This window comes from Microcaecilia unicolor, chromosome 12 (assembly GCF_901765095.1).
Source record: "Microcaecilia unicolor chromosome 12, aMicUni1.1, whole genome shotgun sequence".
In the NCBI taxonomy this organism is placed as follows: domain Eukaryota; kingdom Metazoa; phylum Chordata; class Amphibia; order Gymnophiona; family Siphonopidae; genus Microcaecilia; species Microcaecilia unicolor.
Window position 1 is genome coordinate 102,746,647 of NC_044042.1, and position 13,996 is coordinate 102,760,642.

The following is a 13,996-nucleotide window of genomic DNA, read 5'->3' on the forward strand; positions in this document are numbered from 1 at the left end:
AAATTCCAGAGTTTAATTGCACATTGAGTGAAGAAACGTTCTCAGATTCGTTTTAAATTTACTACGTTGTAGCTTCATCGCATGCCCCCTAGTCCTAGTATACTTGGAAAGCGTAAACTGAAGCTTCACATCTACCCGTTCAACTCCACTCATTATTTTATAGACTCTATCATATCTCCTCTCAGCCGCCTTTTCTCCAAGCTGAAGATCCCTAGCCGCTTTAGCCTTTCCTCATAGGGAAGTCGTCCCATCCCCTTTATCATTTTCGTCGCCCTTCTCTGCACCTTTTCTAATTCCACTATATCTTTTTTGAGATGCGGCGAACAGAATTGAACACAATATTCGAGGTGTTTAGTTATTTATTTGTATCCCACATTTTCCCACTTATTTGCAGGCTCAATTCTGTTCAATTCTGGTCTTACAAAGTTGGGCTTTAAACCAGACTCAGAGAGGTGCAGGGGGTACTCAAGCAGTTTTTGTGTAGGACAAGAAAAAGGATCCAAGACCTTGCCCTCATACCAGATGGCAAACCTTTTCCATTTAAAAGGAGTAACATCTGTTAGTGGAATATTTCCTAGAAAGCCATCAAGATACAGGAGACACCGTCAGGCAATCCGCGGGGTTAAAGTTCTATGCTCTCAACATCTAAGCCGGAAGGGCCAGAGATTGGAGGTTGGGACACAGAAGGAAACCCTCGTTCTGCATGAGGGTCAGAAAACAGGCCAATCTCCATGGATCGGAAGATAACTCCAGAAGAGGGAATCAGATCTGCCGCAGCCAGTAAGGAGCAATCAGAATCGTGGCTCTCTGGTGTTGCCCGAGTTTCAGCAAAGTCTTCTCTATGAGAGGGATAGGAGGATATGCATACAGTAGTCCTCGTCCCCAATGCAGGAGAAAGGCATCTGATGCTAGTTCACCCAACGTATAATTAAACTCTGGAATTCGTTGTCGGAGAAAGTAGTGAAGGCGGTTAGCTTAGCAGAGTTTAAAAAGGGGTTGGACGGTTTCCTAAAGGACAAGTCCATAAACCGCTACTAAATGGACTTGGGAAAAATCCACAATTCCAGGAATAACATGTATAGAATGTTTGTACGTTTGGGAAGCTTGCCAGGTGCCCTTGGCCTGGATTGGCCGCTGTCGTGGACAGAATGCTGGGCTCGATGGACCCTTGGTCTTTTCCCAGTATGGCATTACTTATGTACTTAGTTTGCCATGTGACCCAAGCTTGGAACAGAACTGAAGGACTTTGTTGTTGAGATGAGTGGCGAAAAGATCCAACAAGGCTGTGCCCCACTCTCAGAAGATCTTCTGGGCTACACCAATGTTGAGAGACCACACATGTGATTGCAATATTCTGCTCAATCTGTTCGCCAGGCAGTTGTTATTGCCAGGCAGATAAGTGGCACAGAGGTCCATACAGTGAAGTAGGACCCACTGTCATATGCGCACCGTTTCCCGACACAAGGGGTAGGATCCCTTACCCTCCTACTTGTTGACATAGAGAATCACAACCTGGTTGTCTGCTTGAATAAGCACAATTTGGTTCTGGAGTTGCTTGCTCTCTGAAAGCCTTTACAGCACTCCAAATAGCCTGGAGCTCAAGGAAACTGATGTGGAACTGAACCTCTCTGAGCAGACCACTGGCCCTAAATTTGAAGCCCATCTAATTGAGCTCCCCAACCAAGGTTGGATGCACCGGTCATCAACAATTTTTGAGGTGGTGGAATTTGGAATGAAGTTCCAGGGTCAAATTAGACCACACTATCCGCTAGAGAAGGAAGTGGGCCAGTTCTGGCGGTAAGCAAATGACATCTGTTAGGTTCCCTGTCGTCCTCAAGTGGAGAAATGCTATGGGAGTGACATGCAGTGTCGAGGCCAATTTGCTAAATAGATACTTTTGTTCTGTTTTCACTGAAGAAAACCCTGGGGAAGGACGACTGGCAAAAGTACACCTGAAAATGAGGTGGATAGAGCGCCGTTCACAGAAGAGAGTGTGTATCAACAACTTGGAAAGCTAAAGGTGGACAAAGCCATGGGGCCGGACGGGATCCACCCCAGAATACTGAGGGAGCTCAGAGAGGTTCTGGCGGGTCCTCTTAAAGACTTGTTTAATAAATCCTTGGAGACGGGAGAGGTTCCGAGGGATTGGAGAATGGCGGAGGTGGTCTCTCTTCACAAAAGTGGTGATAGGGAAGAAGCTGGAAACTACAGGCCGGTAAGCCTCACTTTGGTTATTGGAAAAGTAATGGAAGCCATGCTGAAGGAAAGGATAGTGAATTTCCTGGAAGCCAATAAGTTGCAAGATCCAAGACAACATGGTTTCACCAAAGGGAAATCGTGCCAAACGAATCTCATTGAATTCTTTGACTGGGTGACAGGAGAATTAAATCAAGGACATGCTATGGACGTCATCTACTTAGATTTCAGCAAGGCTTTCGACACGGTTCCCCACAGGAGGCTCTTAAATAAACTAGACGGCCTGAAGATAGGACCCGAAGTGGTGAACTGGATTAGGAACTGGTTGACGGACAGACGCCAGAGGGTGGTGGTGAATGGAGTTCGCTCGGAGGAGGGAAAGGTGAGTAGTGGAGTGCCTCAGGGATCGGTGCTGGGGCCGATTCTGTTCAATATATTTGTGAGTGAAATTGCCGAAGGGTTAGAAGGTAAAGTTTGCCTTTTTGCGGATGACACCAAGATTTCCAACAGAGTGGACACCCCGGAGGGTGTGGAAAACATGAAAAAAGATCTGAAGCAGCTAGAAGAATGGTCTAACGTTTGGCAATTAAAATTCAATGCGAAGAAATGCAAAGTGATGCACTTTTATGGAGTAGAAATCCAAGGGAGACGTACGTGTTAGGCGGGGAGAGTCTGATAGGCACGGACGGGGAGAGGGATCTTGGGGTGATAGTATCTGAGGACCTGAAGGCGACGAAACAGTGCGACAAGGCGGTGGCAGTAGCTAGAAGATTGCTAGGCTGTATAGAGAGAGGAGTGACCAGCAGAAGAAAGGAGGTTTTAATGCCCCTGTATAAGACTTTGGTGAGGCCCCACCTGGAGTATTGTGTTATTATTATTATTATTTATTTATTGCATTTGAGGCATATTTTCAAAGCACTTTGGGAGGCTAAGTTCCATAGGTTTCTATGGAACTTTGGGAGGCTAAGTGCTTTGAAAATGAGCCTCTTTGTATCCCACATTTTCCCACCTTTTTGCGGGCTCAGTGTGGCTTACAATAAGATATGAATAATAGAAATACATTTGTAACAACTTGAATATGGAATACATTGTACAGAGTTGTGTGAGACATTCGATTATCATTGGGAATATAACAATGGGACATCAACATAGAAACATTGGGAGGAGACAGTGGGACAATTGATTACAGGATGAGGGATCTGAAGTGGATGTATGTTGCATTGGTGAACAGTGAGTATGGACTCTATGTGTTTTGGTTCTTTCCGTAAGTTTGTTCAAACAGGTACGTCTTCAGTAGTTTTCGGAAGGAAGCTTGTTCGTTAATCATTCTTAGGTTGCGCGGTAGTGTATTCCAGGCCTGCGTGCTCATGTGGGAAAAGGTTGACGCGTGTAGCGTCTTGTATTTCAGGCCCTTGCAAGTGGGGAAGTGGAGGTTGAGGTATGTTCGGGATGACCTTTTAGCGTTTCTGGGTGGTAGATCTATTAGATCAGACATGTACGCTGGGGCTTCGCCGTAGATGATTTTATGGACTAGTGTGCAAACTTTGAAAGTAACGCGTTCCTTAAGTGGAAGCCAATGTAATTTCTCTCGTAGTGGTTTCGCCCTTTCGTATCTTGGTTTTCCGAGGATGAGCCTGGCTGCTGTGTTCTGGGCTGTTTGAAGTTTCTTCATTATTTGCTCTTTGCAGCCCGCGTATAGTGAGTTGCAGTAATCCAGGTGGCTGAGGACGAGGGATTGCACTAGGCTGCGGAAGACGAATCTTGGGAAGAATGGTCTTATCCTTTTCAATTTCCACATGCCGTAGAACATCTTCTTGGTTGTATTGTTTGCGTGGGTTTCGAGTGTTAGGTGGCGATCGATGGTGACTCCGAGGATTTTTAGTGTTTCTGAGACTGGGAGGTTTAGGGTTGGTGTGTTTATAGCGCTGAATTCATTTGTGTTGTATTGGGAGGTGAGTATCAGGCATCGGGTTTTTTCTGCGTTTAATTTCAGGCGGAATGCGTCTGCCCATGTGTTCATGACGTGTAGACTTTGATTGATTTCGTTGGAAATTTCTTTGGTGTCTTGTTTGAATGGGATGTATATTGTTACATCATCGGCGTATATATACGGGTTGAGCTTATGGTTTGATAAGAGTTTTGCTAAAGGGATCATCATTAGGTTGAAAATGGTTGGTGAAAGAGGTGATCCTTGTGGGACTCCACATACAGGTGTCCATGCCTTGGACGTGGTTGAATTAGATGTGACTTGATACGAACGTAGGGTTAGGAACCCCTTGAACCAGTTCAGGACATTTCCTCCTATGCCAAAATGTTCGAGTATGTGTAGCAGGATTCCATGATCTACCATGTCGAAGGCGCTTGACATGTCAAATTGTAGGAGGAGTATATTGTTGCCAGTTGCGATGATTTGTTTGAATTTGGTCATAAGGGTGATTAATACTGTTTCTGTGCTATGATTTGATCGGAATCCTGATTGGGCGTCATGCAGTATTGAGTGTTTATCTAGGTAGTTTGTGAGTTGTTTGGTTACCATACCTTCAGTTAACTTGGTTATGAGTGGTATAGATGCTATTGGCCTGTAGTTGGTTATTTCGCTCGTGTTTTTCTTTGTATCTTTTGGAATAGGGGTGAGCAAGATTTTTCCTTTTTCTTTTGGGAAGAGTCCATTTTGTAGCATGTAGTTTATATGGTTTGTTAGGTCTATTATGAATTTCTGGGGAGCGGATTTCATGAGGCTGTTTGGACATATGTCTAGTTCAGTTTTGGAGGCCGTATCTTGCGAAGGATGTTAAAAAAATGGAAGCGGTGCAAAGAAAAGCTACGAGGATGGTATGGGATTTACGTTCCAAGACGAATGAAGAGAGGCTTGCTGACCTGAACATGTACACCCTGGAGGAAAGGAGGAACAGGGGTGATATGATACAGACGTTGAAATATTTGAAAGGTATTAATCCGCAAACGAATCTTTTCCGGAGATGGGAAGGCGGTAGAACGAGAGGACATGAAATGAGATTGAAGGGGGGCAGACTCAGGAAAGATATCAGGAAGTATTTTTTCACTGAGAGGGTGGTGGACGCTTGGAATGCCCTCCCGCGGGAGGTGGTGGAGATGAAAACGGTAACGGAGTTCAAACATGCGTGGGATATACATAGAGGAATCCTGTGCAGAAGGAATGGATCCTCAGAAACTTAGCTGAAATTGGGTGGCGGAGCAGTTGGGGGGAAGAGGGAGTGGTGGTTGGGAGGCGAGGATAGGGGAGGGCAGACTTATACGGTCTGTATCAGAGCCGGTGATGGGAGGCGGGACTGGTGGTTGGGAGGCGGGAAATACTGCTGGGCAGACTTATATGGTCTGTGCCCTGAAAAGGACAGGTACAAATTCAAGGTAAGGTATACACATATGAGTTTGTCTTGGGCAGACTGGATGGACCATGCAGGTCTTTTTCTGCCGTCATCTACTATGTTACTATGAGGCCATGTGCTCCATCAATCTCAACATTTGTCGAGCTGAAACCTGCTGGCTGCTGCGGACCTAAGTGATACTAAATTATCTGCCCTTGCCTGAGGAAGGAAAGCCCGAGCCTGTGCTGTCACTAGCAGGGCTCCTATGTACTCCAGTTGGCGAACTGGGTGATAGTGGGACCTGGGGTACTTGATGACAAACCCCAGTAGTTCCACCACCTGAATAGTCATCTGCATCGACTCCATAGCTCCTTCCTGAGATGTGCTCTCGACCAGCCAATTGTCTAGGAAGGAAATACATACAGGCCCAGTCTGCGTACATATGTGGCAACACCCCCAGTCTGTGTAGATAATTTGCGACTACCACAAGAACACTTGATGAAAACTCTGGGGGCAGATGCCAGGCCAAATGGCAGTGGCGTTTCCTCACTCGAAATCTGAGATACTTCCTGTGACTTGGAAGTATCAAAATGTGGGTATACGTATCTTTTTTTTTTTTTTTTTTAAGTCCAGAGAGCGTAGCCAGTCATTTACCTGACTTAGAGGAAGAAGGGTGCCCAAGGAAATCATCCTGACTTTTGACTAGAAATTTGTTCAGGGCCCTTAGGTCTAGGATGTGCCAGTATCCTCCCGTTTTTTGGTCACAAGAAAATACCTGGAAGAGAATCCTTTCCCTTCTTCCCCCGGTGGTACATGTTAAACCACTTGGAGATTTCCTCTGCAGGTACCTGCTTGTGCCGAGAGATGAAAAACGCTCTCAATGGGCAACTTGGAGATCTCTGACGCTAATTCAGTGCATACTGAATACTTTTTATCGTTATTTGAATATTTTTACTGTTGTAATTGCTATTGCACATGTTTTGATCTATTCTTACTGTACACCACCTTGAGTGAATTCCTTCAAAAAGGTGGTAAATAAATCCTAATAAATAAATAGCGGAGATGGACTATTTGAAGAACCCACCAGTCGAAGGTTACAAGGGGCCATCTGTGTTGGTAAAAAAGTGAGCCTCCCCCTGACCAGTAAGCCATCTGGGACCAATACCATCTGGGACCAATACTCTTTGACCGGCTATACTCTGCTCGAGCCAGTCAAATGCCTGTGCCCTGCTTTGATTGGGGAGCCGGCTGGAACTTCTGAGGACAAGGCTAGTGAGGCCTAGGATGCTGGGCCTGAGGTGTCCGAGCAAAGTGTAAGCTTTGAGAGTAGTAGGAGCACCGCCTAGATCCAGTCAAAAATCTTCTCGGAGAAGGCCTGGGGCTGTTCCTCTGGTGGCGCAAGTGCCCTTGATGCCAGAGCAGGAGCACACTGCAGTAACTGTGCCAGCTCCTCTTGGAGCATGCTTCGGAACTGCTCAAAGGTGGCATCGGCAAAGGCATGCGAGATGGGGCAGAGGCAATCTGAGATGTCAGTGCTGAACCAGTGGCAGGAACTGGGCCACGTGATTTGCGCACCGGTACCTCTTCTAAGGAAGGGGGGGCTACTCCCGTTGCAGATGCTTCTCAGGTATCGGAGGGTCTGATATTCCGATGCTCCCGGACACCATGCATCAAGGAAGATCAATGCTTCTGCTTCTTGGGCTTCCCCCGATGCAAAGAGTCTTGATCCCTTGGTGCAGATGAGGATGCAGCTGAATACATACACATCTTCGGTATGAGGTCCGATGCTGACAGGCAGCATCCGGTGTTGAGGCAGGTGGAGATCCACTCAAGTGGATGCTGAAGTCTGAGCAGCCACGGAGGTTGATGTCACTGGTGCCAAACTCAATATTCTGGCCTTTGAGGAGCAAAAAAAGTTGCTCACTAAGCCAGTCGAACCCACCAAAGTTCTCACCTCCATTTTCAGAGATCAAAATCTGGCCCAAGGCACCCGATGCACAGATTGTGTGGGCCAGTGGTAGAAATCACCCGTCTACATTGGACGCACCTCTTAAAGCCACTGGGGATCTTCTGTGATATCGAAATAAGAATCCCAGCTAAATTGAACTCTTCAATCTTCAACTCTCAAAGGGGGCAGCATTCAAATTGAGGTCAGGGCTGTGGCCTCAATAAAGAAAACTTAAAAAGAGATGAAAAATCTCTAAAAATAGAGGATGAGGAAAAACGAAAAAAAAAAAAAAAAAAAAAAAAAGGACTGATAAAATAAGAAAAATAAGCGCACAGGAAGGCACTCAGAAAAACCTGAAATTACAGCGTGAGGAGAGCAGACGTGTCCTTTCAGCTCCGCAATAAAAAAAAAAAGACTGGAGGACCCGCACTTGCATGGGTAGGCACCAGCGTACGTGCAGTAGAACTTTCTACTTCATTCACTAGTTAGAGTCCACACCGGGCTCCGTCGGATGATGTCACCCAGATGTGAGAATAAGGTGACCAGCTTGTCTTCAGAGAAAAAAAAAAAACTCATCTCTTAGGAAACAGATTATTACTACTACAAATGCAACATAAAAGTTTCTTAAAATCATAGCTCTATCAGCATCTTACCCAATTATCAGTGAACACAGAAGGGGCAACCTGTGTCTTACCTGAATCAGCCCCTGCAGGTTTTCTTCTAATAAACAGTCCATAAAGTCCTCCTGAACAGGTCTGTACTGTACAGCTACCTTTCCATTCTCTGAGAAGAAACATACAAGCATTGGCAATTTTCTCCTTCCCCTCACATGCCAACCACATTTAAAGATCAAGTAAAGATTTGACATTTATCTGGTGACAAAAGGTTTAAGAAATCTTAATTCTTAGTTACTGTGAGTGCGCAAACAACAGTATTCTACATCTCTCTTTCAGCTTTGGGTATTGAGCAAACTGAGGGGGAGGGTGCCGCCTCTTGATTTTCAAACAATCGTGCAGAGCCTGGTACTAACAAAAAATTAATTATTGTAATTCTTTATATTTGGGTATGTCTTCCTTTAGGTTCTAAGCACTGCAGACCATCCAGAATGCAGCAGCATGTTTGATAACTGGAATGTCTACATCAGACCATATTACTCAAGTATTAAAAAATTTACACTGGCTGCCTGTTACGTTTAGAGTTATATTTAAGGTTCTAGTGTTGATAAATCAGTGTTTATATGGGATTGTTCCTGATTACTTTTGTAAAGTTTTAAAAACATACAAGCCAGGATGATCATTAATCTGAGACCTCTAAACAGCTGTGTATGCCTTCTTCAGCGATGTTATCACTATGTGGATACAAAGATGTGCAGACCAAGGAATAGGGTGAGTAGGCTCTTCCAAAAGACACAAGGGAGACACGATGATTCTTGTATATTTATTGAAACACCAAAAGACTTGACACAGCGGCTGTGTTTCGGCACTCAAGCACCTGCCCAAGGAGTCTGCAAATATGGTGTATGTTAATATGTGTTCTTCATCTAGTTCTACACTAGTGAAAACAGACAGTATTGCAAAAAAACACTGTGCTAGGGTTGAAGAAACGTTTCAATTCCTGTCTCAAACACACCCACACACACAAAAAAAATTCCCTTTGGACAATTCTGAGAGTACATAAGCAGTGTTTATTTTTTAAACTGTGTACACATTTATCTCCCGAACCATTCAAATGGCAGCACAAGGAAACGGACTTTATATGGGAAAGCCCCTTAGCTCTGGAACAGCTTATTTTCATGTATTTGGAATATAATCCATTATGACATTTCAGAAAGCACTACAATTGTGCCTTTTTCAGAAGTACTTAACACTTAGTAGTTTTAGATCTGTTTGGGGTTTGTGAATGTGTACACTTATGATGCTTATTATAAAAAAAATTTTAAGGTAATTTTATGAGTGTGTGTAATTTGCATACAAATTTTTTAATATGTATAATTTGTTGATTTCATGCTGTAATCCGCTTTGAACCTGGAGGTTAAGCGGAACAGAAATATTGGAAATAAATTAAGTTTTCATGCTAGGCATAACAAAAAAAACAACACACCAGAAAATCCCCCTTAAGGATCTAGTCTAAAAACACTTATGAACTGTTCAGCAGTATTGTATTTGTTAACTAAATTACTGGAAAAGAGTGCATCTGAGGTATTTCTCATTTCAAAAGCCTGAAAAGAGTAAAGTGGAAAACCGAGGCAGAAGCTCCTGAATTCATACACTCCTAACTCTATTTTCAGGTAATCATATTTGATTTAGAAAGTTGTTTCATTTTATTTTAGGACAAATTTGTTTTTACAGTTCTCATTCACAGGGTACAGGCTTCATTTTCTAATGTATTTTATTTCCAGACACTAGTCTCATATTAGTCTCTCAAGATCTGCTCTATTCTAGTCCCTTAAAATTTTTTTTTACAAAGAATACATCATGAAAAAGTATCCATTTATCATACACAAATTAGATTATACCGCCACTGCCAAATTAATGTTCTGCAGGCCCTCCAGGAAGGCACCCCCTTCCACTATACGTGCTAGTTAAGAGAGATGTGGTAGCCGTGTTAGTCCACTTCTAAAAGCAGTCAATAGAAATAGAATAAAATAAAACAGAAAAGAAAATAAGATGATACCTTTTTTTATTGGACTAACAATACATTTTTTGATTACCGTATTTTTCGGACTATAAGACGCACTTTTTTCCCCCCAAATTTGGGAGGAAAATGGGGGGTGCGTCTTATAGTCCGAAGGTAGACTTCTTCCTACTCACGCGATCTTCCCTGGTGGTCTAGTGACGTTGGGGCAGGAAAGAGCCCCCTCTTTCCTGCCCAGCACGCTGCTCTCCATCCTCCTGTATGCAGCCTGACGGTCTCGGCGAGATTCAAAATGGCCGCCGAGAATTGAAGTCTCGGCGGCCATTTTGAATCTCGCCGAGACCGTCAGGCTGCATACCGGAGGATGGAGAGCAGCGTGCTGGGCAGGAAAGAGGGGGCTCTTTCCTGCCCCGACATCACTAGACCACCAGGGAAGATCGCGTGAGTAGGAAGAAGTGGTGACAGAGCCGGGGGGAGGGCGGGATTCGGACAAGACGCACCGGAGCACCTAGGTTTTAGAGTTGGGAAAAAGGAAAATTTTTTTTTTTCCTATTTCCCTCCTCTAAAACCTAGGTGCGTCTTATGGTCCAGTGCGTCTTATAGTCCGAAAAATACGGTAGCTTTCGAAGGTAGACTCTTCTTTGCTTATTTCTGATCTGACGAAGGACTACCTTCGAAAGCTAATCAAAAAATGTATTAAAATAAGATACCACCTTTTTTTATTGGACTAACTTCTTTTCTATGTTTTATTTTATTTCTATTGACTGCATGCTAGTTAAGAAATCTTACCCAAAACCACTAGAATTATTTTCTGAAATGCATCAGAGAGGGCTTTCTGAACTGCATACTTCTGAACTTTCCCCGTCTTCAAGGCAAACTCCAGAGGATCTGGAAAAAAAATATGTTCAAATATTCTGATAGTAATTTGTTGTCACCTTTCAGACAGTAGCTTAGCTTTTAATTCAAAAGAAATTGAGAAGAACATGGAAGTCTGCAAATATTGGCTTCTTATGTAGGAGCAACTAGATCAGATCAAATCAGGCCAAGTTAAGGTGGGAGTCTGTATTTGGTATCACTGAATTGATGTAGCAGAAATTCTGGACAACGTTTGTCAAACTTGATGTGTATTTAGAGCCTAGTGCCTTGTAGAACAAGAAACCAGAACAGTCTCTTCAAGGTCACCCATATTGGATCATAAATTCAGTTGTTAACAGATTGATGCCTTGAGCCTTTATGGCTATCCCTGGTCACAGATAGGGAACAAAAGAATATTTTGTTCCGGGGGTGAAATTAAGTCACACATGTTAATTTCCTTACCTTGAGTCCTGCCATACCAGCCAAAACAAGTGAGTTGTGTACGTTTCCTAACTGCAGATGGAGGTGGAGATACCTAACTCTGCCAATGACATCACCTATCTATGGGCTGGTACCTCCTAGAATTCTTTAGTATGCTCCTGCCAAAGCAGAAGTAGGTCTATTATACCGTACCCAAAGCCCCATCTAACCACTGTAGCACAGAAAATTAATCAATATAGTAGCCAAATACATCACTAGCAAGAAGAGCTAAGAATTCGATGAGTACCTTGGAATCAAAGCCTTCCAAGTTAATTCAGTACTTGCTATCTTGTGCATCAAAGAGGTTATCTGAGTGGTTTACAAATCTAAATAAGGAGTGAAAGTAGTTGTAATAGTGGAGAGGCAGTTGGGGTGGGGTGGGGTGTAGAGAAAAAATTATAATCCATAAAGGAAAAAAATTTGACCATGTAACACCGCTGCTAAAGAACTCCTATTGGCGCCAATGACTCATCGAATTACGTACAAACTTCTTCTGGTTTTCAAAACCGTCATTTCAAAAGAACCTTTATCTTTATTGTCTACTACTTCCATATGTCCCTTCACATTTTCTCTGCTCCCAGGACCACAATCTATACTCACTGTCCCCAATCTATAAACAAATCCTTCACGAACATATTCATGCCTCCATTTTCACTGTTTAAGATCCCCAGCTTTGGACCGTCTACTCATCGCCTTACGACATCAAACCTCTTTACCAGCTTTCAAGTCAGAACAAGACTTTTTTTTATATTTTTACATAGAGCACCCGATTACCAATAGGTGGAAAAATGTGGGGTACAAATGTAACAAATAAATAAATAAATAAACTAAGAGTATCTCCAATAAATAAACTAAGAGTATCTCCAATGTTTGTTCCCTCCCCTTCTTTCTTTCAAATATATGGAATTCCTCCCTTTTTACCTCACTCTCTATTTGTCTGGATAAGTGCACTCACTACTTTTCTCTCTCATATTTTTTAATGTATTGTAACCGCCTAGATGGTATTCCTGGTTAGTGGTCTAGTAAACTATATTAAAATTGAACTTGATAGGAAAGAAGAGAACAGATTTGATCAAGATGGTGGGAGAGGAGGCTGGCAGGCTTACAGTGAAAAGTCTCTTGGATTAAGTGTAGGTGTCTTCACAAAGTTTTCACATCAGAGTTGAATTTCTTTAAGGAGGTCTACAGTCAGATATGGGGGGTGGGGTAATGCATTCCAAAGAGTAGGACCAGTGACAGATAGCATGAAGTGTTATATTTAATTTATCTGAATGACAGGATGATGATGAGATGCTGTTGTGATGATCGACGTGCAAGGGATGGGGAGTACTGTGTCAGATGGGATAAGAATAGGAAGCCAGAAAATTTGACAGAGGTATTTTGAATTGGTTATAAACAGTATAGATCATTTTCTGTTCGAGGCATTTACATAATGTATAGTAGTAGTCTATTTGATTGAGTACAAGATAGTGAACCAGTATATGAAGGGCAGATTACTGAAGGGATCTAATTGATCTGATCATGTATAGCTTGAAGTAATATTGAACTAGAGAGGTGATCTCTGGTTGAAAGCTTAGGGTGCCATCTAGTGCGACTCCAAGTATCTTCAAGTGGCAATGGTAGAGTCATACCATCAGAATCTGAAAACAGGAGGACTTCAGATTTTCTCGGGGTTCAACATCAGTCTGTTGTCAGTTAACCAATTTGCTATCTGCAATAGCCTGTCATTAAAGGACTGGATGTCTTGAGAAGGACACAGGATCGATGTCATCAGCATATATGAAGACAGGGTATGATACATACCTGTAGCAGTTGTTCTCCGAGGACAGCAGGCTGATTGTTCTCACGACTGGGTGACGTCCGCGGCAGCCCCCACCAACCGGAAAGAAGCTTCGCGGGACGGTCGGCACGCAGGGCACACCCACCGCGCATGCGCGGCCGTCTTCCCGCCCGTGCGCGACCGCTCCCGCCAGTTGAATGACTAGCAAAAAGATGAAACACACAACTCCAAAGGGGAGGAGGGAGGGTAGGTGAGAACAATCAGTCTGCTGTCCTCGGAGAACAACTGCTACAGGTATGTATCATACCCTTTCTCCGAGGACAAGCAGGCTGCTTGTTCTCACGACTGGGGTATCCCTAGCTCTCAGGCTCACTCAAAACAAGAACCCAGGTCAATTGAACCTCGCAACGGCGAGGGTACAACAGAAATTGACCTACGAAGAACAACTGAGAGTGCAGCCTGACCAGAATAAATTCGGGTCCTGGAGGGTGGAGTTGGATTTACACCCCAAACAGATTCTGCAGCACCGACTGCCCGAACCGACTGTCGCGTCGGGTATCCTGCTGGAGGCAGTAATGTGATGTGAATGTGTGGACAGATGACCACGTCGCAGCCTTGCAAATCTCTTCAATAGTGGCTGACTTCAAGTGGGCCACTGACGCTGCCATGGCTCGGACACTATGAGCCGTGACATGACCCTCAAGAGCCAGCCCAGCCTGGGCGTAAGTGAAGGAAATGCAATCTGCTAGCCAATTGGAG

The 13,996-nt window shown here is 43.8% G+C and overlaps 1 protein-coding gene across 1 annotated transcript in view; it reads right to left on the reverse strand.

The window, feature by feature from the left end:
* Positions 1–13,996, reverse strand: part of RDM1 (RAD52 motif containing 1) — an 88,225-nt gene that overhangs the window by 18,976 nt on the left and 55,253 nt on the right. The window contains exons 5-6 of the mRNA XM_030221017.1: positions 10,912–11,010; positions 8,183–8,271 (exon numbers count right to left, since the gene is read on the reverse strand). Of these exons, the coding sequence (XP_030076877.1) occupies positions 8,183–8,271; positions 10,912–11,010 (188 nt within the window). The remainder of the gene's footprint in view (positions 1–8,182; positions 8,272–10,911; positions 11,011–13,996) is intronic.